The following is a 27930-nucleotide window of genomic DNA, read 5'->3' on the forward strand; positions in this document are numbered from 1 at the left end:
TACAAAGGACGGGCAGGCACAGCGCGAGTAAAAAATTCGCTCGGTTCCCGAACCGAAGCGCGAAATTCTGTTCCCCTTCTCTCTCTCTCTCTCTCTCTCTCCCTCGAGTGACCCAGTTCGACGAATCATCCGGAGTTCCGAAAAATTCGTGGACGAGACCCGGAAATGCGCGGCGGGCTACTGCCCCGAAACGCTGCGAAGATCCCGAAGAATGATCGACCGTGCACGAGATCTTCGACAATCCACGTTCCGTTCAAATTAATCGCGGTCCATTGAAGCGGACCGAAAAATTTCATCCCTTCGAAACTCCTCGCCGGTTAACTCGGAAACAGCTCAAGGATCCGTTTACGTCTGGCACACAGAGGCGCTTCTAATGAAATAAATTTCGTTCCTCCTCGGAACTGGGCCACGGTGTGCCTTCTAATCCTCAGCCGAGACGTAATACCACGTCTCCACCCTAACTGTATATACCGGAGATCCAAGCTGCCGTCTAAGACGTTTTGTGAATTATTAAAATTCCAAATCTCTCGGAGCTTCGCTCAAATATTTGACAGAACGTCAAGCTACTAGAGAAAGCAGCAGAGAGAGAGAGAGAGAGTGGGGGTGGAGGAAGGGGGAGAGAGAGAGGCGAATCTGAATATTTGGATTAATGAAAGCGGAAACGGTCCTGCCGAGGAACTTACGGAATGAATTCCAACCCCCGACTCGACGACTGATCCATGAAACTCGATATGTTAATTTTACACAGAAGGCAAGGCCGCAGACGGCTTCCCGAAAGCCATGAATCCACGGAAACTCATTCGAGATGTTTCCCATAAAAATGATCCAGCTCATCGTTGCTCGTTAATTCGCAGTTTAATTTCCTCCTCGGCGGATATCGTTCGTGCGAAACATCGGCCCCCCTGTATCGGACATCCCGAGTCCGATCCCGAGCCGCACAAGTCCGCCATTCTTCCTACGAAATTCCGTCTCGAACAAAACGGCCAAAAGAACCGCGAGATCGAACCGCTTCACCTGGAGCGGGGGGGTGGGCGGATGGTTCCTGGGAAGAATGGGATCAAAGGACACCGAAAACTCGTTCGAGCCGTCGAGCCGGTCTTCCCGTTCGCCTAAACGCTCGCGCGGTAGCGTGCGCGTACGTATCCGTGGCTCGGAAGACAGGGGTGGCACGGCGAGGCGCGTAAAGATCGCGGCGAGAACGCGGAATTCCACGGTAGACGGATCGTCGGATGCGAAACAAGGGGGTGGGACGGTGGAAAAACACGCCGGAGGGGGCTAGAGGCCCGATAGAGAAAGGATACGGAGTGGTTTAACCGCGATGGTAAAAGTGCGGCGAGATATCCGACCGGTAGTTCTCCGACACGTCGAGACGCCCGGAACGGAGGCCGAGCTTACACAAAGGATAAAAGAGGGGCGAAGGAGGGGCGGTCGGCGCAGCCGGCGAAAGCGCGGAGGAAGAAGACGAAGGAGAAGGAGAGGCTGGAAGGATGTCGGGAAACGGAGGCGAAAAGGGACGATAGGGGGGAGAGAGCCACTGGAGAACGCCGATGTGAAGTGCTGCGGGGCCGGGGGATGAGGGCTGGAAGAAAGGGGTGGTTAGAGGCGAAAGATACGAGGCGGAAGCTACGAGAAGGCTCGGCTTGGGAGTAGATTTTACCAAGGTGAAGCCGGGTAGGATCGGAGGGGACGGGGCGGCGGCGGCGGCAGCGGCGGCGGCAGCGGCGGCGGCGACGTCGACGGAGGCGCGCTATACGAACCGATGTCCCTTGAGGTCAGCCTAGCGTGACTACCTATCAATTGCCGAGACTGCGTCTAGCCCGCCTAAGTGACGCGATGCTGGATATACACCGCTTCGATATTCTTCAGACACTACCTAACGTCGATTTCCCGTAAATACGCCGAGATAGCGTCATCCCCCGCGTGTACGTGCCCGGCCGCGAGACACGTTTTCCGGGCTTTTTATTGGGACGTCGCGGGGGACGCCGCCGCTTGTTCCCCACCGGCGACGTGAAATTCGGAGGAGATGGGGTGCAATGAAGACAGACAGAGGCGGGCCGGGGGAATGGAAGATTGCAGTCTAGGGAAACGAGGCGGATGATGTAGGGGACACAATCTCGATTTCCTTTTTCCGATTAGCCGGGTGGCCTAAAACAACGCCGCTGCAAACAAATATTAGACGCTTTGTTTCGGTTTCTATTTCTCCGCCCTGCGATTTAAGTGGTGGATTCCGGTCGAATCGACGCACGGCCGGGATAGGAGGGAAATATTCCTCGAAACGTTCGGCTTAATGATTCCCCGAATTCCATCAACGTCCATTTACCTCGAGCCAGTCGTATCGTGTTCCCCCGGTCTCCCGATCCGTCCGAAAATCACTGTCTAGGAATGTTTTCACGGTACGAGCACTTAAGAGCCGGCGTCGTCCAGATCTCCGAGCGGAAGCTGGCCCGCGTCCGCGCGCTGTTTACACGCTCCCGTCGGCTCACCGGCTGAAAACAGTCCCGGCTGACGTTTCTTTCCAATTTCTCCGTTCCGATAACATATCTGGGATCTCGGTCGGGCGCGGTTTGTTTGCGCTCCGCTCGCGCCGCGCCGCGCGGCGTCGACTGACAGCGCGCTTTTCGTATCACGCGAGACGCTGCGTTAACAAACGTATCACGCCAGCCGGATCGCGCTAATTAATCGTGACGACGGGGGTTAAAAGCCTGGCGCTCCGAGCAGTTCCGTGCCGGCTTCGACACGCGCGTTAAACGACCTTTAATCGGGCCGGAAGTGACACTGCGAGGCGACACCTCCTACTCGTCGATCAGAGCTTTCAGAGCCCGACACGTTTCGCGTGTTAAAAGTAGACTCATAAAACTCGGGCTCAAATGTTCGTTCGATTCCAGTCACCTGTATATCGGTCGAGGTTCTACTATGTTTTTTTTATGCCGGTGCTTGTATTTTTTCGCCAGGTGGCAGACGTCTGGGCGATGTTGTGACTGCGAGATCGATCGTTCGAAAATTCAAGGAATAAAAATACAAGATGTCTGATCATTCGGCGTGGAATTTTTTTTAGAAGATTATACAGAAGAATGTGATTCCAGGAGTTTCTGGGAGAACTTATTGGTATGCGAAACTGAATCGATTAACGTGGGACCATCAAAACCAACAGTCGCGAACCTCGGAGGGGAAACCCTTCAGACGCGTTTCCATGCTCGTTGAAGAACGTTCTCACCCCACGGCCGCGATTTGTCGAATATACGTTTCAAACGTGATCGTTCCCCGCTCGTAGAAAAATACCATCGTTGTACCAATATCCCGGTGAGTGGAGTATTCCGGCGGAAAGAAAAGTCGTACCATCGCTCATCCGCCGCTGGCATAACATAGAATGTAAAGCCCTTATCTCAGCGGTGGGAACACTCTCGCCGTCCCGCTCTTGTCCCTTCGATCTTTCACGGCGTCTATCTATCAAACCCGTGCGCCGCGAACCATTCGGGGGAAGATTGACAAGGGAATGTAACGCGCTAATGTTCAGCGGCGAGAATTATCGTCCCTCCGAATTATTCCAGGACGAATCGAAGGAGATCTGATCTCGCTTCCATCTATCATCTCCGAAGACCCTTGTGTCTACAATCCTGAATAAAAACAAGTTAATTAACCTTCCAAAAACTTCAAATAAACCTACGAACTCCTTGAAACCGACACTCGCATTAGCAACTCGTCTCAGTGTTCTCCAGAAAAATGATTCCGTAATTCCAATCCAAAACCATCCGCAATCGCTAGACCGTTTCCACCGCAGACGGAGATCCATACCGCAAGCGACAACTTTCGAACACAAAAAAGACAAAAGCCACGGTGAATCACGTTCGATAAGAATGGAGCCGGCGGAAGGGGGTGGACGGGACGGAACGTCAACCGAAACGAAGGGAAAGTCGCGGAAAAAGCGGTGCGTGGGCGGCGGGGTCGCGGGGCCTCGTCTAGGGCAGCGAGTGGATGACAAACGGGTAAATTGCTCGAAGGAGCACAACGGACTCTTTATGACGTGGCATTGTAAACTCGCGGCCGAACGCGGGAAAACGGGGGCGGGAATGACGGGGATTCCCGTGCGCGCGGCCGAAGACACGGACCATAGGAAACGTCGGGTGGGAGAAGGTGGAAAAAATGGACGGGGCTGCGGGCAGCCGGAAACAAAATGGACGAAGAGGGGGCCAGGGGGAAGCCGGAGGAGAGAGACGCGAACGGAAACAGCGGGTCCAGACGAAGAGAGGGGGAGAGAAAGAAAGGAGGGAACGGGCGCGCGGAATAGAAAAGAGAAAAGAGACGCGAAGTGCAGACGAAGTTAGAAGGGTAGGTCCGCGTAGGTAGGTATAGTGGGTACAGTAGGTATAGTAGGTATAGTCGGCGGTAGGACAGAGTGATGCATGGCTATGGGGTCGGTCGCTTCACCGCGAAATGTCGGCGCCGAGCAGCCGCCCCGCGTTGCTTGCTTGCCTTTTACATACTCGACGCGCTGCTGCCCTCCTCTGCGTTCTCTTCTCTCTCTCCTCGTATCACTTTGTTTGCCATTCGTACGCCGCGTTACCTTTCGTTCCGCGCCGTGCATATCGATCGGCCTGCGAGAGCCCGCGGAACCGGGATACGCGTGAAACCGCCTTTTCTGACGCGGTTAGACGACCCTCTCCCTCGCTCTGTCTCTTTCCTCGCTCGCTCGCACGCGTTCGTCTCGTTCTCTCTCTCTCTCTCTCTCTCTCTCTCTCTCTGGCAGCGCTGTCTGGTTCCTCCCTCGCTGGTTCACTTTCCTCTCCCTCGCTCGTCCGCTTTCCTCTCTCGCCGTGCTGTCTCTCCTCCCGCGCTCATTCACTTTCCTCTCTCTGGCAGCGTTGTTTCATCTTCCTCGCTCGTTCACTTTCATCCCTCTAGCTCTCTGTCTTCCCCTCGATTTCTTCTCACTCTTTGGGTCTGGGTTAGCAATGTCGCTCCTAGGCTGCTCCGCAGTCTAGACATTCCTTCTCGATTTTCAAATTAAAGTTCCCTTTAATATTTCATTACACCTTCTGGAAAGTTCCACCGAAAACATCTGATAACCGGAAGCGGGTACTGATTAAATGATGTTTAATCTATTCATTTATTCCATTAACTGTCGTGCTCTCCCTTCGCGGAACAGTTACATTTACCTCTGCCCGCGAATCTGTGCCAGAATTGAAACTTAGATGAAATATATTTGGAGGGTTCTGCTGGATAAATAATAACGCGAGAAGTTAAATATACGTTTCCGATGAGTCCGGCGTAGCGTGCGACGGGCGAGTTTGATTTTCAAAGCCTACCGAGCGGTCTCCGGTTTCTTTCGTCGCTCCGTATTTACCCGAACGACGATTTTAATCGGATCGAAGTGGGCCGATTGAACCGGAATCGTATTTACGAGCTGGAACGCAGTCTTCCATCAACATTCTCTTGAAGTTCTCGCGCGGCAAACAGGTTGCACGGGGATTTCCGTGTTTGCGCCGATGCAAATGCGCCCCTTCGTTTCATACTTCGAAACAGGCTTCGAGGGGGTTTCGCCACCAGCGTATCACTCTGTTTGTCTTACCTCTTCCCCGTACCATCGGCTCCGATATACCTCTCGGATGGTGTCTGCGGCCGCGCGCCCGCGAGCTCTATAGAGAGGGCTTCTTATCTTGAACGCCGCGGATAAGCGTCTTATTGTTCTCACACGTTATCGGGGATGGTTAGGCGCGCGCGGGGTTATCGGGTTCGTACGGGCGAAAGATTTAAATTCTCTGGCGGCGTTAACTCTCCGCCGCGGCCCACTTTCTCGACACGTTCCACCGAGGGCTTCGAGTTCATAAAAGTTCGCGAAACTCTTCTGAAATTCTTCTTTTATTCGAGGGCAGCTTTGTTTCGCGTGAAATTTCTGGGACAGGGTTAGGGAATCTGGCGTTGCGTTTTAACCGTGTCGGAACGATGATCCTTCGCGTTCGGACACTGACGAACGAAAGGAAACACGTTCAGCCGGGTATCAAATTTGAGGAACATTTTGTCACATTAGGAAATTCGTTCATACTCTTCGCAACGAGTTTCACCGAAGCACAATAAACGAAAGATTTTTATGTCTGCCGACGCACAAACACAATTTTTTAATTTACCCGTCGCGTATGTGGAAAGCAGAGCGGAAAGAGCTCCTTTGACACGTTGAGCTACTGGGTAGAAGCGTTTGCAGTTGAAACGTTATCACGAATAAAATCGTTTGTAAAAATCCGCGATGCGGAGGAAAGTCTGCGAGGAGCACGACCGATCGTCGAATGAACGAGCCACTTCGTTCGCGCGGTAAATGTTCGAACGATCAAGATTTTGTCCCGCGGTGAGCGGAAGATAGAGAGAGACACGAGAAAAGACAGGAGTGTGAGGCGGCGAGAGAAAGGAATGAGGGTGATTCGGGGGCGGGGGACCGCGAGACTGCTGGAAGGCCAATATAGGTGGCTCGCACGCCGGAATTGTAGCTCGTTTCGGGGGTTCACGCCCGAAGAACGGGGTTAATGACAAGCCTGCTCTCAAGAGCATTTCGGAATCGATTCGTGTTCGATGGGAACGCGCTGATTCGAAACGGAAAACTTGGAACTAACGGGGGATATGCCCCCTTTGAACGAGGGGTTTGGCAGCGGCGTTATTGCGCCGTGCCCGATCCGAGAGAGAGAGTCCACAGTGACGGGAAACTTATCGATATCGGGCCAATCGGTTCGACTGCCGGCCTGCTCGTTCAATTACCGATCATTTATCCTGCGTTCATCCGCTTGATACGGGAGAAGAATCTGGTAAATAGCATCTTTGGGGAAACAATGAGACGCTATTAAAACACCCTCGATTCCACCGTGTTGTCTAATTCCGAGTTGGACGTTGAAAGGGAACAGCTAGCTCCCAAGATGTCGATACTGCGGAGAATCAACGTTCCGAGGGAAAATGGCGCGGGCTGATTGTGACAGTCCTATTTATTTACGAGCCGTTCGTCAGTGTCACCGCAATTGGTGGGTTTCATACGGATAAGTCGATAAATTGAGTGAAATAATCAGCTTCGTTGCGGACGGGATTGCCGATTAATATTCAGGGTTAATTGTTGACGCCGCTGCTTCAACGGCTCGCGACCCCTTCCTCTTGGGGATGGCCTCTTTTTAGATGTCGTTCTTTATTCCGTTTGCTTTTTCAGCGGTGAACTTCGGCGAGTGACGATACACATTCTTGTGTACTTTAATCGACGAGCTCTTCTTTCGCCGGAGAAACCCCGAGGGTAATTTGAGAGAACAAACGGTATGAATAATACGTGTCGCGAGCCCGAAACGAACTATTAAGTGTGACGTCAAGGGTCATCGAGAATGCTTAGCGAAAAGCATCAAGATAACGGCTTGAAATTATAATAAGCGAGATAAAATATTCACGGCTGAAACACGGTTGACTCTTCGCGAACGTTTAAAACGTCGAGGATCGCTTTAAGGTATCATCGATTTCAATCAAGCGATCCGAATCAAGAGAACTTCAGTCGCCAAATACAGCGGAAGATTCAATTCCGCGATGAAAAGTCGAACGAGTTGATTATCGAACAAACCCTGGCTCGAAGCGACGAAAGTCTTCGGAGAAATCAACTTTCCAATAAATAGAAAATTTACCGCAATTCCTGCGGGTCGCCGATACTTGGATCCTCGCAGGGTGAAGAGGGAAACCTTCGGCGCGGCGAGTAAAGTGGAAATGCGCCACTTTAACCCTCCGCACTCCTGATTATTTTCCGCCACGGTCTCGTATAGAACATTGAGAAATTTTTGAGAGGGACTCGGAAATTCAGTGAAACTTCAAGCATACAGAATGTCTCGGAATATCGACTGCATTCCACGTGCACCGAGTAACTATCACCGTTCCAGTCAACTTCCTTGACGCTTAATATAATACAGCTCAACTTTTTCAACTTCCAAACAGAAATACCAGAATACCAAGAACATACGAACTAAAGGATCCAACATTTCCACTTTATCTCCTCAACAGAATCATCCCCTAAAACAGCTAACGATCGGTGCTCTAAAAGAGAACCTACGTCACTCCTGCACGAATGCTTCGTTCTCACAGAAAGTGATACCATAATCATCGCGATTACGAAAACCCATCACAAATTTGGAACCGCGATCCGACGGAGTTCATCGGTCCGAAATGTTGAAAATCGAAATGATCGTCTTACCGGACGTGGCGTCGCGGGAGCGGCGGCGGCACGGGGCTGCGAAAGTTCTCCATCATGGTGTAGGAATCGTGGTCGGCGGACTTGTGTTCGAGGGCCTCGAGATGGTCCAGCCGGAGCAGCTCGGGCTCGCGGGGCGAGTGGAGCTCACAGTGGTGGGTAACGTGTAGCAACGGTCTCAGCGACGAACCGCCTTCGCATCGTTGCTGCCGCGAAGGCGGCCTCCCCTGGCGATCTACACCATCCGACGCGTGCTGATCGTCGCCCCAGACCTCGAACTCGCCCGCGGCCGAGTAGTCGCCGAATCCACCGTTACCCTTCACCGTTGCACACTTTTTACGACGATCGTCGGAGAGACCGGGCCACGCGGAGCCCCGTTCCTCGGCCTGCCTGCCCTCCTTCCGTTTGTATTTCACCAGGTATTGCCGCTTGCAAGGCAACGACAACGACAGGCTGCCTCGCTCGCTGGAGCGACGGGGCGTCAGATTTGCGGAGGGTTCGAGACCCGCATAGAAAGACTAGGAACACTTTGATCACTACTCCTCAATTTTACCCTTAGCACGTCAGCATGTCACCATCAGCTGGGATTTAGTCGGAGGAACCTGCCGCCTCGAAGGCCGCTCCGGAGTCTGCTAGACTCGAGACTGGAAGATCGATGGAACGGTCCGTAGGTGTTGGTTAGTTGGTACTGACAAGAGGATCGTTTGATTTCAGGATAACAGAGTTGGACGCTTGGTCCTTGATACCAAGAGATTCAACGATTGTTCTTAAGATTCTTTAGAATAGAGTGTAATTGATTCGAGATTGTTCTATTGGTCCTCGGTATCTTAAAGATAAGCGATTCGATGTCTTCAGGAATCCCGGCAGTTAACGATCTCGATCACAAGGGTACGATGAATCGTTAGTTCAGCTTGCCTCCTTTTCGATCCCTGGTAGCAAACGAACGATCCCCGTGATGTTTCGATCTCTAAAAGACGAATTGACGGTCTGTTCACCGATTACATCGGTAGCGAGACACTTCGGTCATCGATTGACTATTGATATGACTCGGCGAGCAGGTCGCGTAAGGACACTTGGGTCAACGATGACTGTCACCGCGAACGTAGGCGCATTCCAAAGCTCGAGAAAGAGTGAGCGCGCGCGGTTCGTATCACTAGCCGCCGGCTACGAAAGGGGAAACTCGCGTACGCAAACTTTGTTATCGATCTGTCAACGCCAGCGAGAAAGTTCAACCCTCCCGGCCCGCGAGCGATGCTCTTCGAGGGTTCACTGTTGCGCGACAGTCCTCTCCGATATATCCTGCCTGTCGACGCTCGGTATATCTCGATCGGGTCACCTCGATCCTCGGATCCGGGCGCACTGCAAACACTGTAAACACTGGACGATACTTTCACACGGACCACTGTCGCTCACCAACTCCGAAAATCTCGTTCCGAAAACCCTCTTCCTCTATCCGTCTGTCCTCCGCTCTGTATCCCTCTCTCGCCCTCGCGGCAAGTTAACGAGCCTCGTTAACACAATGTTTCACGTGCACAACTGCGTGGACGGTCCCGTTGACAGAGGCAATTCGTTCAGCAGCGGTAACTAGCTGTTGGACGACCCCGCGCTATGCGCAGACACTCTCGACACGAGAACTAATTGGGTCAGGGGGCCGGGAACCGCACGCAAATTCGTGCTGGTTGAGCGTGAGCTGCGTGCCCCGAGAATCCCAGGGGTGAAGGAACGCTCGGCCGCGAACCTGCGACCGGTCCTGAATTCTCGGCGAACGGTGTAACGCTCGCGGAACCGTTCGACCGGCGGTCTTGGTCGTTCACCTTCGTCGAAAGCGAACGGAAGCGAACGCAACCCTTTCGGACGGTTGCGAACGGAGAGACCTCCAAGGTTCAGCCGTAACAGCGGCAAAGTTCCCTGACGGAGATTGTGGGTCGAGGGGGCTGGGAGAGATCGCGAGACCGCCGCGCACCCGCTACTTCCGGTCACGCGGCACGAGGATGTACCGCGTTTCGCGAGGGCTGAAAGGTTACTGCACCACCGGGTCGGGGCTTTCTCCCCTCTTCGCGCACGACCAGTGAAAACGATCTCGTCTCGAGGCTGCTCGAGTACGCTCGAGGGCAACGTACACAACCGCGCCAGCTGCGGATCAAAGACTGAAGAGCCACGGCGCCGCAACGCCCGGCACCGAATGACACTGAACGTCCCCTCCACGGAGCCGTGTTCCGCGCTTGCGCCGCGATACTTTTCGTAACCCTCCCTGCCCCGTGGAAACCCAGGAAACCCAGAATGGAACGCCGCCACGCGGGTGGTGCGTACACTAACCCCTAGCCGAGCCGACGACCCTCGCCTCGGCGACGGCTAAGTCTCCAGGCCAGCCAAGGATTAATATTAACCTTGAAAAAATGATCGTATTAACGGCCCCGACTTATGGGCGGCCTTTCAAGAACTAACCAGTCACGAGCTAAGATTTCGAGCAACTTTTTGGCCCGTTGTCAGAAAGATTGATAAGCTGGCCTTTAATACAACGCAGCGATCGGGAAATTTATTGATAGGATTGCGGTGGCTCGAGCGTTGGCTAATTAAGGTTCCATCGAGAAAATTACTTGGTTCCACGGGGGGAACCTTGTCATCTGACATTCGATGATCAATCGAAATTCTCGTGACTTCGCGCGATAGAGTATAACTTTAAAGATGCCAACTGCGATACAGTTAATGGATACTTTGCGCCTCAACCGTTTGTATTCGAAAGTTTTTCACTAGGAATATTTAATACTCTCTGATAAGGTACGGACGATATTTTCTGAAACTAAATTGAAGCTATTTTATTTTAGTATCTCGCTGTACATAATACAAAGTTTAATACGAAATATCAAGCGTCAGAATTTTTATATCAAATCAAGCGACGACTGAGAGTCGTCTCTCGAGTGCAAAGGGTTAATCATTCAGCTGTTCTCGGTTTCGCGGCGGGAAAGGCGGCGGTCCGCGTAAAACGCGCGCGACGTCGTACGCGGACGAATTAATTCACCGGCGAGTAGAATCGCGGCGAGAAGTTTTCGGTACAGCCTCCGTAGACGACGGACACGTACACACATACACACACACACACATGCACAGAGACGGCAGCGCACGTGTAACGTCACCCCTCGCCGGTACGAGTAGGGGGTTGAATAAGCGCGCACGCGCTTTCGAGCTGTACGCCGAAACCTGAAGACGCAGCGGTGAATTGTCGAGGAGCCGTATTTACGATTTAGGATCGAAGATCGCGTCGGCCAGATTCGAGCCAGTTCGATATGGTTGGAAATCGAGTCAGCCGAATGGCGTACTTTCGATTTCCACCGCTTTCCATTCTGCTCGCGGAAGTGGCCGAAGAAAGATCCGCGAAACGAGGTGCCGCTCGAGCTGCGGAAAGTCAGAAGAGTTGAAACTTAGAGTTTCTGGACTGTTATGCAAATTCGTGTCTCTATAGACCGGCTTTTAAACATAGGAATTGGAGGAAAGTGTATTTCCTTTATTAAGAAGCGAACTGCGCTGGGACGCGAAGTGTGTGAAAAGTGTAACCCTTAAAACTTCCCGTCGGAATGAAGAAATTTTTGAGGGAACTACTTCCCTCTCGTCCTTCTCCGGCATTGGTCTACATTTAAGCGCCGCTATCGTTTCAGCGAGTAACGATTAGTTAGCTACGTATAATTAGAGCAACTGGTTGGTTCCAGTTTCCCCTCGTTCGCAGAAACAAGTCTCCGGTCTAACAACTCCAAAGATATTCTTGGAAATCAGGCTTTAGACTCGGCTTAATGCGTAGACAGCCAACTATTCGAACTGCGCCGAGTGAAAACGTGGGTGTAATACAAGAAAGGCGGCAATGACGCGCGAACGGCAAACAAAGCGGCTTTTACCGAGGCAATACAGGTCTCTCTTTCCTTTATGAAATCGTTCGTAAATCTTGTTCTCGTTAGAGTCTCTCCCGATTCTTTTTTAACGAGAACCGCGTCTTGTTTAATCACCCCGTTGCGAATGTACAGTTTGTTCAGTGGAGTATCCAACCAAAATGGTAACACAGGAGCTATTACGGTCTCATCTGTAAACATCCATGTGTTACCCGATGCGTGTTAATTATGAGTAACGTATAATTAGTAATATCGTGTGACGATTATTGTACGATGAACAGAGATTGGCGTTGAATCAATAGCGTTACATCGTTTACCGTTCATCGAAACGAACGAAGGATCAGCTTTTCATTAGAATAACTACGAGATGGAACGAAATATATAATTACCTCCATCGGATTAAATATCCCTGATAATCAACCGACCCTCGTGAAGACGAGCGTTCGGCGAAGATAAATCCGGCGGTCCTCGAATGTTCGTTACGAATCGCGAGCAACCCCGCGGAAAATATTCCCGTGTACAAAACAGATTTACCGTAATCGCAACGTTCCAGGCTTCTTAACAGATTCCGCGCGGGCGTAGCCGCGAAGAGCTTCGACAACTGCCAATGCTCGTAAAACCGCGTCGTTTCGACAACCGCGACGTCAAAGAGCATCATGCTCGTTCGGTCGCCGATATAATCGCGTCGAAAGCATCCACTTGAACCGATTACGCGATGCACGAACAAGACCAAGCGAATTCTGTCGAGACCGACTCCTCTCTCTCTCTCTCCCTCTCTCTCTCCCTCTCTCGCCCCTCTCTCTTTCTCTCAGACAAATTTATAATTAAATATTCGTAGGTAATTTCCTTCCCGTCGCGCGATCCTAGATCGCTGTCCCTCTGCCTCCGTCGACCCTCGAAGGCTCCACCCTTTTCCCTATCTAGACATCTTTACAGACGCGTCGAGGGTTATAGAGATACTATTGACTCTCGAAGCTATTCCGGCAAGAGCGCCGCTCGTGAGCGCGTTCTCCGGGAAGTTTAATTATCCCCTTCGGTACATCCTGCTGGTCGTTGATACTGACGAACAATCGTGGGTTTGAGCGCGCCCGCGCGCACGTGCTCACGAATCCAGCGAACCCTCGGCATGCGTATCCGTCGAGCGAATCGAGCTGCGTCGATGAACGAGACCGACGAAGGGACGCCCGGAGAGCAAGATGGATGGAGAAGTTGTTTTATCCGAAATCTGCCGCGGCAGCCTACAACGTTTACCCTTTTAGCGGCGGCCATCCCCCTCCGCCACTCGCGCCCCCTCGCTATTCTTCGCTCCAACCACCATATGGTACTCGAACAACTTCCTGCGGAGGAATTTAGCGATACAGGCTGCTTCTTAACGGCTGATCGGTTACGGGCTGAAATTATTAACGCGGAATCTTCGGATATAGATCGTACCGATTGATAATTGTATCGATTATCAGGGATACTTAATCCGATAGGTAATCATATACTCTGTTTCATGTCGCGGTTATTTTAAAATAAAATAGGTCAACCGATCAATTACGTTGAAACGTAATGTATTGAATTCCAAATTCTCTTCTTATTGACAAACTCTCAGGAACTGTGGAATTAATATCGGACCGCAGGACACAAGCTGCAGGAAACCATTTCCCATGTACCATTCCTATAAGTCGGCGGAATCCTACGAAACGTATTCGCCGTTTCGAACTCCAGAAACCATGCCTCACGATACTCCTCCGGTTGCCATGAAACATCCTGTATACACGCGCACGCAAGTACGCAAAGCACTTTGGAAGCATGACTCGCAAGCACGGAGGGCTACGGAGATGATCGTAGGTGGGGCGAAAGGAAAATTCGCGACAGGGCCTTTGATGTCGCTTAAACAGAAAACGTCGGCCCCTGCTGTTCCAAGCGCAGCTTAGATTCTTCCTTCCTTCCTTCCTTCCTTCCTTCCTTCCTTCCTTCCTTCCTTTCTTACTTCCTTCCTTTCTTACTTCCTTCCTTCCGCCCTTCCTTTCATCCTTCCTTCCTCGTTCTTTCTAGCAGCTACCTTCTTACGCTCGTCTGCCTTCACAGCACGTCGTACGTCTTTGAATCTCTCTTTCCACCCTCGTTCTACCGGCGCACTGTTATCGGCCGCGCATCTCCTTAGTCCTTTAGTCCTGGCCGCTTTGAGAACCCGCCGCGACTACCGGCAGCCTCCGCGACGATGAAGATATCGTCCTCATCTCTCTGCCGGCCAACCCCCAGCCCTCCTCTGTCCCTGCCATAAGCACTCATTTGTTCCCCTTATCTGCTCGATAGGCACTTCTCCGCCTTTGGGTACGAGGCGGACCTGACGAAGGGAGAGACGCGCGCGCGCGGGCGGGAGCACCGTTCCTCCTTTCTTGTTTGGCGAGCCGACCGTTCGCCCGCACGGAATTTGCATCGTGGCGCGCGCTCCGAGTCGTTCACGAACGGCAAGGGACCAGACGACACCGGACGAGACGGGAAGGCAGCGAAACGAGCGTGCTCCATCGCGGGCCCGGCTTCTTCTTTCGGCGAGATAGATCGAGAACGATAGCCGTTTCGGGAACGATAAGCGGGCCGCTTTGACGACGACGCGTTTCTTGCGCCCGCTGCAGACGCCCACGCTCCAGGCATTGTGCGAAATTTCTGCTCGTTTTATGAGAAACGACCCCGACTGCCCGTGGCGTTTGTGATTTTAACCATCCCCCGGCCCGCCTTACCTCTGTCCCACCACCTGCAGCACCGGCAACGCGTAGTACTTCGCTCGGAACGGCCGTCGTTGAACGCAAGTTAACTCGCCCTTTGTGAGCGGACGGTTTGTTGAACGAAATTTGTACAGTTGTCGGGGCCACGTAACCGGAGAGCCGGCTCACGTTGCCGCGCGCTCTCGCGCGCGATGGCTCCGCTCTGAATTTTGCAACTTCGACGCGCGGCAACCTGATTATTTCACCGTTGAAATTTCGACCGTCATCGCGCGGCTGTTGTCGCTCTCGCCCCGCGGCCAATTGTTCCGCGGCTTTCCCCGGCTAGGGAACCGGAAGCCCCGAGGTGCGAGACCGGTTCTTTCGCGGGCTCGGTTCGAGCGCAACTCTCGCCGGCACTCGGACCGGGAAAATCGATACGCGCGTTACGTGTACCATCCGCCACCCTCTGGCCACCCCCCCGTGGCAGCCCACCCTGTTCCCGCTGGTTGATTCCTGGATTTGGGTAAACTGATCCTCAGATGTATACGAGACGTCGTCCTGTAATACCGCGGAGTTGGATGAACTATAACCGTTCAATTACCCTATGATGAATTACGATCCGTGAGATCGACGCTTGGGTTACACGCTCGGGAAACAGCGTTTGATGCTGTTACCATTATTCGGCTTGTCGTATCGTCTGCGATTAGGTTGTGCGCGCGACCGTTGCGGTATCGTGCAGCCGTTAACCGCGTTATTGGGAATGGAGGATGATTCTTTAATACGTCCCCGGTGAATGTCAAAGATTTTTCGGAGAGAGAGGAATCTCGGAAGCGGATGCGCGTATCAATAATTGAAGTGGTTTATACATTAGTCTTTCAGATTCCTGGTTATGCAGATGGCATTCAAAATGGCGGCTGTATAATTGACTCTCGCGTCGCGCGTACGGCGGACGGCGTACTATTTTTCCTTCTCGTGGATCCGATGAAAGATTTATGGCTGTACTCTCGGTAATTCAATTATGTTAAACACCGACCCTTGACCCGTCGCCGGACCGTCAACATCCCATCGAAGAAGCATCTATTTAACTTTGATCCTCGGCGAACAGGGCTGCTCGATAACACCACTTCTGGATTCTTCAATTTCTATGCTAGTTACTCCTCGTAGAATAGTTCACTGCGAAAGGGAAGAAGGGTACAAGAAAGACCGAGTGTACAGAGGGTCTTGAAACAGATGGGAATCTCTTCAGTGACAAAAGAGAACTCAAGCAAGATTACTCTTCTTTCGCCGAGGCGAGTGTGCTCGGTGTCATCCCCGATTTTAACCCGTGAAAAAACTTACCGGGCTAAGTGGCTTGATCAAACTCGCCTAGCGTAACTGATTCTATTAGTCTGAGCCGCGGACTTCTATTTCCCTTCAAGTTCACGCCAATGGAACCACCGAATAAATCAAATTCACTCAATCCTGGACACCATTCGACTATTTAACCATTACCCACTAATTATACCTTCATCTCTTAAAATACTCAAAACCTGAAGTAAACCCACAAGACATCTCTAAGCTCTTACACCAATAAAAGGTCACCGCTCTATTTGCTCGTAAAGGTACCGAGCAGCTGCGCGTTTACGCGTGTAACAGCGATACTTAATGAGAACGGTTCGGTCCGTTGAGATACGCGATACTCGCATCAAACTCGCCATTGTCTTTCCGTTCGCCGAGCAACGTGGAAGTGGTACCCGCATTTTTACAATCACCCTGTATATCCACGGCACGAAGGACCGAAATGTATTCACCCAATTATCTCCGCATCGGCGTGCCGAACCTCTGCCCACCGCCCCGCGAGCCACGCCGGCGGTGCTCCTAGCACGGTTGAACCCGACTCTCGTTCCCTAGTCCCGGCGTTCAGCCCTCGACCCCCCGGCCCGGGAGCATTTGCATGGAATGCATTCATATGAAATCGACCATTCTTCCAGCGACTTCTCCGTCGGCCTCGTGTATCCCTTCCATCGGCTGGTACTCGTCTTCGCCGCGCGCACCCTATGCCAGCTACGGTAAATCCCGACGAGGACACTCGAGATGTAGTATTCCGTCGTAGAAAATTGGTTCCGGTAATGACGACCTATCTTCCCCGTGCTCGTCGTCGTCGTCGTCGTCGTCGTTCCTCGCTCGACATGCCCCGGTATTACGAGTCGACGATCTACGTCGTGGCCCTTTTTCCCCGTGCCGAGGCTCGCGGCTGCGACGACGGGAAATTTAAGGTCCGCGAGGACGGAATGTAATACAGATGTCGGAATCCTGGGTAAGTGGCGGCGCGTTATGTGTATATATATATATTTCGTCGGTTTCACGTGACGGCGGCCAATCAAAATAGAATTAAAATCACGCACTCGTGGCGCGCGATGTGGCGGATAAATGGGAAGATCACGTGCGACGAGCGAGATTTGACTGTGCGCCGTTGAACACTTATTAAGAGGAATCTTGGTTATTGATCTATTATCATGATTGAAGATAAGACACTTGCTTCGATGAAGGGATTAAAATGCTACCTTCGAGGGGAATCACGTTACCTGCGCTCCATTGCGACCCAAGCCTTACTCGCGGGTAAATTGGGCTTCTCTTATTCCGTGTTCGTCGTCAAGGGAACCAGGACGCTAAGCATGGAGCTATCCGCTGCCATCTGCGTTGAACGAGAGACTATGTTTTCTCTCCCTTATTGCCTTTGTTAGAGTCTTCTTTTGCGGAAGAAAGGACACGAGGGATGGTTGTAATAGTTGTTCCCGTTGCTCGCGTGATATGAGCCTGAATTGATTAGAATGGGCTTGACTGCTGTTAGAGCCAACGGTGCCTCTCGCGAAACCTCGTTGAATGTCATTGGTATAGAGTTACTTGAATACTTACAGGGAATCGGGTTTAATCGACAAACTATGGAAACTGCAGGCAGAGATCCGGCCACGGATTCGAGCCGCTATTAACGCGTCGCGATCGGGCACTCGTTATGTTTTTTCGTGTTCGTCGCGGGCGTTCGCGCAAACACGCGGCGTCAAGTAGCCGTGTTTCCCGTTGGTCGCTCGCCGATGAAAGTGCTGGCACTAGAAAAAAATAATAAAAAAAAAAAAGCAGTGAAACAAAACAAGGCGTCGCCGTGAAAACGGTGCTCGCTCGTTTCGAGTGCACGCGCGCGACGCGACTGCCTGCATGGGTCGCGTCAGCACTTCAGAAATGCAAACGTCATTGTCACGGGAGATTTGATACGATACCGCGAACGGGAACCGGCACGGCGGGCGAATTAAGGAAGAAAAGAAAACGGCGATATCTGGCCTGGCTGCGGGAACCGTGTTCCGTGTGTACCTTCGGCTTTAGCTCGCTGCGTTCGAGCAATTAGGCTTGATCGATGAAACTGCATCTTCAGCGTGCATTGTGGCGGCTGCTGATCGTTCTCCTAAGGTATGCAAGTTTATGAAAGACGAACGATAATACGCGTCGTATCGACTCGCTGTTCATTTTCATACGAATATGTTCGAGATAAATTGAACAATTGGGGAAGACGAAGGGAAACATTTCTTTTTCGACTTTCCACCGCGGTCCCCTGTAACTGGAAAACACCGCGGGTCGGGGGTGACGTTATTTTCAGTTTACAATGCCGCCGGCATGGTCACCGTGTGCAGGTAATACCCGACATCGGGGCAGTAAGTGTCGATAAAAATAACTTTACTTCCCACTCGGACGGTTTTCTTTTTATGCAACGCTAATGACGCCACTAAGCGAGCCTCCGGCTCGCGTGTAACTGCGCGGTCGGATCTCCGCGCGAGGGTCGCCGCCTTTAAGGAAATTAGTTTGAAATTAAATTAAAAAACTTGCCGGGAAGATTGGAAGCTGGACAATATCCATGCATATAGAACGGTTTAAGGAAATTAGTTTAAAATTGAATTAAGAGGTGCGGGGGAGATTTAAAAGGCGCGAGGCAGGGTTCACCGGGTAATGCGCGAAACCGTCGCAGGCCCTTAATTGTCCTCGCATGGCTATCACGTGCTCTTCCGCTGCCGAACCGACAAAATGGCGGTTGCAACTCCCGCGATGTATTTACGTTCAGCTTCACTCTCAACGGCAAGCTTTCGCGAACGATTTGAATTGAAAAATCCGAAGAGTACTGGGTATTCTTGTATTCGGGTTACACGTTGAGTCTGTTGATACCTCTTTATCGATCGATAACACGTAACAAGTACTATGTAGATCGTCGAAATAAAATGGCGGAGTTTTTCCAAGCCAATTCGTAGACCATTATAATCTAATCGAGGCATTTGCCCCGGTTTTCAATATTTCCACGATGACAGTTTCATTATGTACATTTCTCGGCGCATGGCCGGTCTGATTTCCTGCAGAACAGTTTATTAAAATGTCACCGTTGAATGCGTTCGGCCGTAGTTACATTACAGGTTTTTTCATTTGTCGCATTTGCGACAGGTAACATCCACGTTATGAAATTCTCGGGGGATTTTAATTTCTCGTGACGTTTTAATATTCCCGGTGTATTTATAATGGACGGGTACAATATATTTTTGAATATTCTCCAGAAATATTCGGACGGTTCATTATTTGTTGAAAGAGTTAATTTTCTCGTAGCTCCTATTAATTCGCCGTTTATACAAAACCGGCTGCGAAAGGGGGCCGACGCCCGTAAATTAAACAGAAAAAAATTCGGTTTTCATTTCGCCGGCGATATTCTTCGGCGTCGTACCGAAACCGTACCGGCAAGGTATTGCGGCGTATAAAGACTGATGGGGCCGGTCTTCCTTTCAGCAAAAATCCTTCCCCCTCAAAACACTCGTCGAGCGTGCACAGAGCGCACGAGGTTCCTCGCGGCGGAATGAAATTCGCCATTGGCACGAACAGGGCCAGTGATTTAAAGAAGAGAAGGACATTAAGGAGGTTCCGTTTGGAGGACTCGCTCGATCGCCGGATTCATTCGTGCGCCGCCATTGTCTGCTACTCGATTGCCCATTAACCGTGCAACCGGCATTCGTCGAATAACGGATCGACCTTTCAATTGTCGTAGGCCTTTCGGCCGGGCTCGCGTTGTCGTTCCGTAGCGGCGGCGCGGCGCGGCGCGGCGGGACCGCTTAATGTCATATCCTGGCGGATATTATGACGTCTGCGCTCCAGAGTGGCCACCTTCCGCCGTGTCGCGCGGTTGCTCGGACAATTCGAAGCGAGTTCGCGCGCGTTCCGCTTATATCTCGCGGCTGTCCGCGATAACGCAGCACCTGGACCACCGCCAATCCCTATGTGTCTTTTCTCGCGAATTCTTTGGATCCACCATATCTCTCTTGGCTCCTCCTTCGTCTCTTTAGCTTCTGCTTTTAGACTCGTCTCTCTGTGATTTGACTTTAGAAAAGAAGAATCAAAGAAATTGATGTTTCTAGTTGAAAAGTAGATCGAGACTCTTCCTGTATGTACTCTTATCTAACTTCATCGAGTAAATATGATAATTTTCTTATACATTGCCAGAAAGTTATCTCCAACGTTCTTATCGAATTATTTTTATACCGCCTATATGAATTCCGAGGGAGCAATTAATTCCGTGTCAAACTCAGCTTATTCTCGGGGAGAGATGCGAAGTAGATGTCCGTTATTCGTGGAAATACAGAATAAACAGCGCAACTCAAACGGAACGCACTCGAACAGAAAAGAAAACGTACGAAGGGGGAAATAATGGACGTCTCCGACTTCCTATCCGCGCGAATAGACATGTGGAGCCTCTTTATCGTTACGATCCATCCCGGAGCGATTCGGCCGTGAGAATGGCGCCGCTCGATTCTGCTCGTCGGCGGCCGAGTATCCTCGAGCGTGTCACGAATTAATAAAGAGACACGAGTATACAGGCCGATATAAATTAGGAAGACGAGGACGGGGCCCGGGAAGGGAGGAGGGCCGTTCAATCACAGAGCAAACGAGGCATCAACGCCTATCGACTGCAAGGGCCACTCGAAGGGCGCCACGTTTCCGCAACAGCGTGGATACACAAGCGGGCCGCATCAACTCGACATATTTACTCTGCCGCTTGTTTTTCCCTCTGCGAAATAAACCGTGCTCGTTCCTTTTAATAAGCGGTCGCACCGCGTTACGGCCTACGGCTGTCAGATTCCACGGCTGGCTCGGGGGGTGAGGGTCGGGTCGGGGCGAGAAACAGCGAGCGAAAAAAAGGGGCGAAAAGGTCCGCGATGTTGCGCATCGGACGCGAACCGTCCTCCGAGTAGCGACAGATTTGAACCGCGTAAATTCTGAACCAGCGTTGGACTTCGTTTCCATCGATATCCGAGACTTGTCGAAAGAATAATTTCTCTAGATGTTAGAGATATTTTAAGAAACTTGAACAAGGAGCGATTGAAATTCTATATACAACGAACCTTGCCATGGTAAGAGCAATTTAAGCTAACAAATCTTGGGTAACGTAATCTACGAGTTCCTTGTTCTTCAATTATTACTTGGAAGAGTACTAGTTGCCTTCCTTCCTAACTAATGCAATTATCAAGGAACTTGTTAATAAGTATTTGTAAACAAAGCCGCGCAATATTCAGGGGATACCGTGGAAAGAAGATTCCTCGGGATTTGATCTCGTGGAAAGTTGGCGAAGGTCCTCGCGATAGTTCAATAACGAAAGATCCTTTGAATGCCCGCGCGGCGGAGTTGTTTTAGAGCGAGTCTCGGAAAGGATCGAAGTTCTATCACTACCTGGAACAATTCCGAGATCCCCAACGCCGACTGGCGCGCTATGCGCCATGCCAGAGGAATCAGACAGTCCGGTTCCACCCCTTCGTATTCCCCGTAGCGCGATATTGCGACTGGGGGGTGACCGTGGGCGCGCGTTACGGGCTCATCCATCCTACTCTGCGAGGACCCTCCCTTCAGAAAAGTGCGACATTCCAGACCCTGAGTTATAAAAACGTTATTGTTCGGCACGCAACGTGTGCTCGCACGGATGCGCGAGCCAACTCGTAGCTCGTCGTAACTTCCGCGGCCTTGGTTAGCCGTGGACCAGCAATAAGTGGGCGGGTTTTATCCGAGACGCAGCGATTCACGAGTATTCTCGACCCATTTTATGCCTAGACACTTTCCATAAATCGCCCCTTACGAAGCCAGTTACCGTTTCGATTCGGGGCTGAGTTGTTCCAATATTGTTTTCCTTTGGATCGTAGGGCTAGTCGTGTTTCTAGTCAACGATTAGCGATGAAAGAAGATCCTCTCATACTCGGTTGACGTTTAAATTTAAAATACCTCGTCGAGACTTGGCAATCAATGCTTCGAAATAGTTTGCGACATTAGAGTCGACGACAAACGATCGACGGTAATTGCAAGAGGTATAAGATAATCGGGGGAATCGAACGGCAATAATGCCGGGAAAAATTAGCGAGAACCGCGGTGAGCTTTCATCGACTCTGAAAGTTCATGGAAAACTGTCACACTTGGCTAATCACCGTAGTTTGTTGCCTTTGTGGACGAGTCAGGATGGTAAACAATTTCACTTTAGTCTATAAATACCGCGTTCGGGAAAGGGGTTGAGCCTAGGGTTGGGAAAGGTTGCCGGGGATCATCGGGGAAAAGTTTGTCAACGGAGTTATAAACATTTCAAGGTCGCCGGGGCTTTTTTCTACTGAAAGTTCGCAACTTTTAGCATGCTTGATCAACTTTTCCCTACCTTTCCACTGCGTTTAAGACAATATTTTCGAAGGTCATGCGTTCCTTTGGCCCTAAAAATGGACATCCACGCCTCCCCTGCGATTTTTGCAACGGCAACAATTAAAACGCTCGAGGCGAGTATTAAATTTAAACGAAATTTTCTTTGTTCCTTCGCGTGCAGCGAAATCGCTCGCTCTTTCCGGTTCTCCGCTCGCTCCCCAGACACCGGGACACCGCACTCAGACGCTCCATTCCTAATGGACCGCCCCATGTATAAAAGTTTATTGCGTTAGCCGAGGAAAATGGTTCGGGGGTTGACGTCCGCGCGCGCTCCGTCGTCGAAGGCTTTCGAGGGTGGCGCTCGTAGCGGCCAGTCGATTTTTTCTATTAGCTTACGGCCGCTTTCTATTAATTTATTACCCCGGATTGCTCCAGTTATTGCATTCCGCCCTATCCGAGGGTTTTAATTGTGATTCATGGGTGTCGCGGCGAAAAGGGGTGGAATTGTGTCGCGACGAGATGGGGGCGGGAGACGGAGGTGGATATTACGATCGAACAATGATTACTTTCGCTGTACGCCGGAAGGAGAGGAGCAGCGACGATCGATGCTCCGGCGGTGTCTGTAACGGTTCGGCAGAGTGTCAGCCGAACAGCAGGGGTTAATTTCGTTTCTCGAAATGCAACCGCTCGCCGCGCCGCCGTGCGCGTTCCCTCGTCCATGGGAGATCGATTGCATCTCGCCGCGGAGCCATGAATTATAACGGAGGCTGGCAAGTAGCTGGAAGCGTGGAGCGGTAAATAACGGATAACGTTTACGTTGTCGAAAATGACTGGCGGATTGGCTGTGTCAAGATCGCTTAACGGGGACGGTGTTCGCCGGCTCGCGAGCCGAGTCACCGTGTTTTCGCGGTTTACGCGATCCGCGATAAACGGGCCCCGCCGGCATTTGGCTGCTCGTAAAACCGTAAAATTCGCCGTGTCTCGTGCTGTGTAATTATTAAATGCCACGGGGTGCGTGGCACGTTACGGGTCGCCGGCAATTGGCGGGCGTTTTGTGAACTTCTGAGTTAATGAGAGAGACAAATTTCATGTGTCTGCTTCGGATGAAGGATAAAGGGGAACGAAGTAACGTGTAAACGAGATTCGTCGGTGTAGATCGTAGTCGACAATCGTTTCTAATTCAGCGCGCGATCGAGTCGCGAACGAAATTTCGGTATTCGATATTCGAACGAGCAGCCAGTTGTCTGATTGATTTGGAAAAAAGGAAGCGGATCTTTCGCTTTCATCGTGGAATATCCTTCTCGTCCGTTGAACCGAACAAAAATTGGCCGGGAAACGATGATTCTAACGCGGGAGTCGCCTCTAAAGTTCGGAATCAGCTGGAATCGGGGTTTTGCGTCGCTGGCGGTTCTCGAAACGCCAGCCTCATTTCGAGGAAGCTGAAAAAGAGGAAACGGGTTACCCCGGGACGACATCTTAACTGCGCGAAAGCGATCCGCGCTAGCCTTCGAGCGCGTCGCTGCTTAACGGCCCGGAAAGCGAAAGACCATTACGGGGAATCACACGCTCGATGACACTCTTCTACTTAGGAAACCATATTAGGCCGAACCGCTTACCGCTTAAATCACCGCGGCGCGCAATTTCGAGGTGAAAGGTCGATGCGTGGATTTATAGGCGGTCGGCGTGCTCGTTCGTCGTGCAGAGACATCCTGTTTGCCTCGTGGACAATGCGGTAGCATCCTGTCCGCTTGTTCAAAGGATTCGACCGATGAGTGGACTATCGAAATTTATTACCTTTCAATTTAATTGGAGACAAATTTTAGCGAATACGTGTACAACCTTTTATTAACAAATTACTGATTCAAGGGGACTTTTAGAGTAACATTATTTTTCAGAGAAACGAATGTTTCGTTATCATGAAGATAACGAATCAGAATCGTTCTGTTTTACGTCCCGCGGTCTACGGGAAGCATCAAATATTAAAGCGTGGCATCTTCTATATTCGCCATCAGAGGATTCCCTTACCAATCGAGAAATCTCGGTTCCCTGAAAGTTTCATATCTAACCACCAATCCCTTCAAATCGATCGGCATTCCTACCGCCGAGCGTCCCCGCGTCTAAGGAACACGAGTCCCCCAGGAAACGTTACTGACGAATTTGCTACAGTCCGGGAAAGTGATTCTGGCAGCTCAAGGTCACTGCCCCGGTATCGAATACCGTTATACTCTGCTTTCGCGAGCTCTGACCTTCGGAGATACGTGGATTTCGAATATATTCGTACTTTCATCATTCCTTTATCACTAATAAGAGTAATAAACTTAAGAAACTAATAATAAATTTCAGATCATTTGAAACTATTTTCAAATCATTCTAAGATGTCCACTTCACACAAGGTGTACATTAATGTTACATTGCAGAAAATCTATGTTCGAACCGACGGAAACTCGAACGAAAGGGAAACGTTCGTCTTTGGCACTGTTCAAGATTCCACATAACGTCCATAAATAAATGAGCGCGATGCACTGAAAATTTCAATTGAAATCCCACGGTTGATCGTGCGTCGCTGTTGGCAGTCCTCCGCGACAATGGTTTTTGCATTCGAATACGAGAAACTGACGCGACGAGGAAAGTCCTGCCACGTTCACGGCGCGGCCGACGATCGGAGATTCGGCCGCACGTGTACCGAAAGCATCCATTTTCGGAGAAAGGATGTCCAGCGTGGCCCCGGCGCGGCACGGTTCTTCCTCCCCTTTCCGTTTCAGATCGCTCGATTGTTCCCGTCACGTTCGTTAAGAATTCCGCGCGTTACGGGCGGCGCGCATAAGGGCGTGACTTGTTTTTCGCATTCGCCGCGCGATCATATATAATATACGATTTAAAATGCCGCGGCAGTGTGTTCCGCGATTATGATAATGCAATCGCCGCCATGTATAATTTATAATGTTGTACCTCTTCAACATTTTCCCTCTCGACCGATAAATAAAATAACGCCGCCCGCCACCTATGTAATCTCCGCCATTTTTCTTCGAATTTTTTTCGATAAATTCTCGTCTAAAAAATGCAACCGGTAACCTTATCCCGTTGTTTCCCTGTGAATGTATAAACAATCGTACAGGCTATTTATATACGTCGTAGTTCACCGATCGAGGTGGGATCGACCATTGTTCGCGTTGTATCAAAATTCCCGGTCGAACGTCGATTCCCATTAATTCTGGTAAAACCCTCGCAGCGCGAGTTCGTTTATTATGACGTTCTCCCTTGCAAAAATCCAGCTGTCGTTCGTGGAAATTAGAAACTGGCTCGCGAATCGATAGGACGGAAGGTCGATGTCTCGGCAGCGTTGTTTCGACGCGAAGAGAAACGATCGACGTCTCGTTAATTAGCGTAATTATTCAACTGGTATTGAACGCCGGCGAATTTTCGCGATCGAGCGGACCGATTAACGAGTGCCCCTTCGGTGCACGGACCCGGTGAAACTGGGACGATTAAGACGCGTCGGCTAGTGATTCATAATTAGAAGGGAGTTCGGAGAATTTATTTTTCCGCGATCGAGTTAACGGAGTTCGCGGCGCCGTAGGGATTCGTTGTGCCCGAAGAAACTGAGCGAGTCGCTTCTTCGTCTACTGAAACACAGATAATAGAGTTCTTAGAACCAGAAAAACCTTCTGTCGCGCTGTTGCAAAGAACTCTACACTTTTACCTATACGTAACTATCGCGTTGCTCTCGATCAAACGTATAATTTTTCTTATACACAGGAAGTACGATTAATATCTCAGACTCGCGTCAATAATAACTTCAAAGGAATCCCAGAATATCGTTCGGAAGCGCATTCTCTCCGTTCCGACCCTAAAATTACACAATCCCAGAAATAACCGAGAACCATCCTCCTCTAACAACTTACTGAAACTTAAAAATTCCGCTGAAACAAAAGCAGAACGTCCACGGACATCGTTAAACCTTTCCCCGCAAGTCACCTAATTAATTCGCGCGCAGCGGAGCGTCAGCTCGCGAAACCGCGCTAACCAGTGTTTAAAGGACACACGGCGCGGCGATTCATAACACGCGAGGACAGCGAACGGTGGCGGAGCGCGATAAAGCATGACGAAACAGCGTGCGAGGGACGACGGAGTAGGGACGGAGGGAGGGGTGGTTAACCGAAGGCGGGAGCAGGATGCAGATAAAGTTAATGGGATTTTATCGGAACGCGGTGCAATCTTAGGTTGCTGACCAGGCTGGACGTGGTCGGCGGGTCCGCAGCCGCGACAGGGTGGAGAATCCCGTTAGAGCTTGAAGTAGATTCGCCCGGTACTCTTCTCGTTCCAGCCGGACTCAATTAATAAAAGGGCCTTCCCTCGTCCCCCTTGTTCTCTTTCCGTTCCCCGTCGTCCCTGAGCGCTCCCTTACGCGGCGCGGCCGGGTTCACGTACGCCGGGAATGGCGGACGCCGAACAACGCAACGGGCAGCGTCGCAGCTCAACACAAACGCCGTTCGCCGTCCGCGTCCAGGTCCTCCCTCCGCCGTGAAACCGCCGCCGACGCCCTCCAGACGGTCCAGTGTGGTCACCAACACACCGTGCGCTGGAAACATCGTATACGATCGACAACGACACCGCCTGTTATCGCTGCCGACGACCGGTGGATCAGCCTCGAGCTGTTCCGAGGGTGAAAGCGGAGGGAACGGCGCGCGGAGTTGGGGTAATTGATAGAAGCGCAAGGAGACGCGGATTGTTTACCCGAGAAAGGATTGACCATCGCGCGAAGGCACTCAACTCCCCGCCATTCCTTCCTTCCTTCCTTCCTTCCTTCCTGCGCTCCTTCGTTCCTTCCTTCGTTCCTTCGTCCCGCGCCGTCCATTCGTTCCGCGCGGCACAGCACCCTGCAGACTTTGGTTAGCGACGGAGAGGATTGGCCGGCGACCACCACCCTCCTCGCGCAGCCGAGGGTCCTGTAATTAATGCTGCTAATATACCCCGGATCTCTCGCCCGTTTCAACACTCGTCCTCGCACCCCCGGCCCTCCCTCGCCGGTCCCTGCCCCTGGTCCGTCACGCAATTTCCAGCGTGGGGGGTGGATGTTAATTACATCGGACCGTCCCCCCATTTCCTTGATTTTGATCGACTGCCACTGCGGAGCCGCCCGCTTTCCTTCCGATAACTTGGAAGAATAACGCCTACGCGGACCCGGCTACCGGAGGACTTGTTGCTCCCGAGGATTTATGAGGCGAGATGTCTGCGAAACGTCCCCCTGCGCTTGCGAGAGGTCCGCTGCATAGTTCGCCGGGTGTATCGAATTTTCTGGTTGTCCCGGGTTCGACCGGAGGAAAGTGGATTGGAATATGTTAGAATGCTCTCGTTAAAATGGGAATCGGCGTAGATTGCTTTAAAGAGGATCGTATTTAGGGGTTGAAGCGTTGGTTTTCAGACGGAAACATTTTTCGTTGGGATGTTGAGTAGGTAGAGCGTCAAGGGGGCAAAGGCGATACTGAATTACGATAAAACA

At 51.3% G+C, this 27930-nt stretch overlaps 1 protein-coding gene across 6 annotated transcripts in view; it reads right to left on the minus strand.

Moving 5' to 3' along the window:
- Window positions 1–27930, minus strand: part of Ten-a (Teneurin-a transmembrane protein) — a 587521-nt gene that overhangs the window by 89914 nt on the left and 469677 nt on the right. Inside the window, exon 1 of one of the 6 annotated variants that reach the window (XM_076371189.1) lies at window positions 8195–10355. The exons of the other annotated variants lie outside the window; for them this stretch is intronic. Within the exon in view, the coding sequence (XP_076227304.1) occupies window positions 8195–8250 (56 nt within the window). The 5' untranslated portion in view covers window positions 8251–10355. Of the gene's footprint in view, window positions 1–8194; window positions 10356–27930 lie in introns of those variants that run through there. 6 annotated transcript variants of the gene reach the window in all.

Source organism: Nomia melanderi, chromosome 10, assembly GCF_051020985.1.
Source record: "Nomia melanderi isolate GNS246 chromosome 10, iyNomMela1, whole genome shotgun sequence".
In the NCBI taxonomy this organism is placed as follows: Eukaryota; Metazoa; Arthropoda; class Insecta; order Hymenoptera; family Halictidae; genus Nomia; species Nomia melanderi.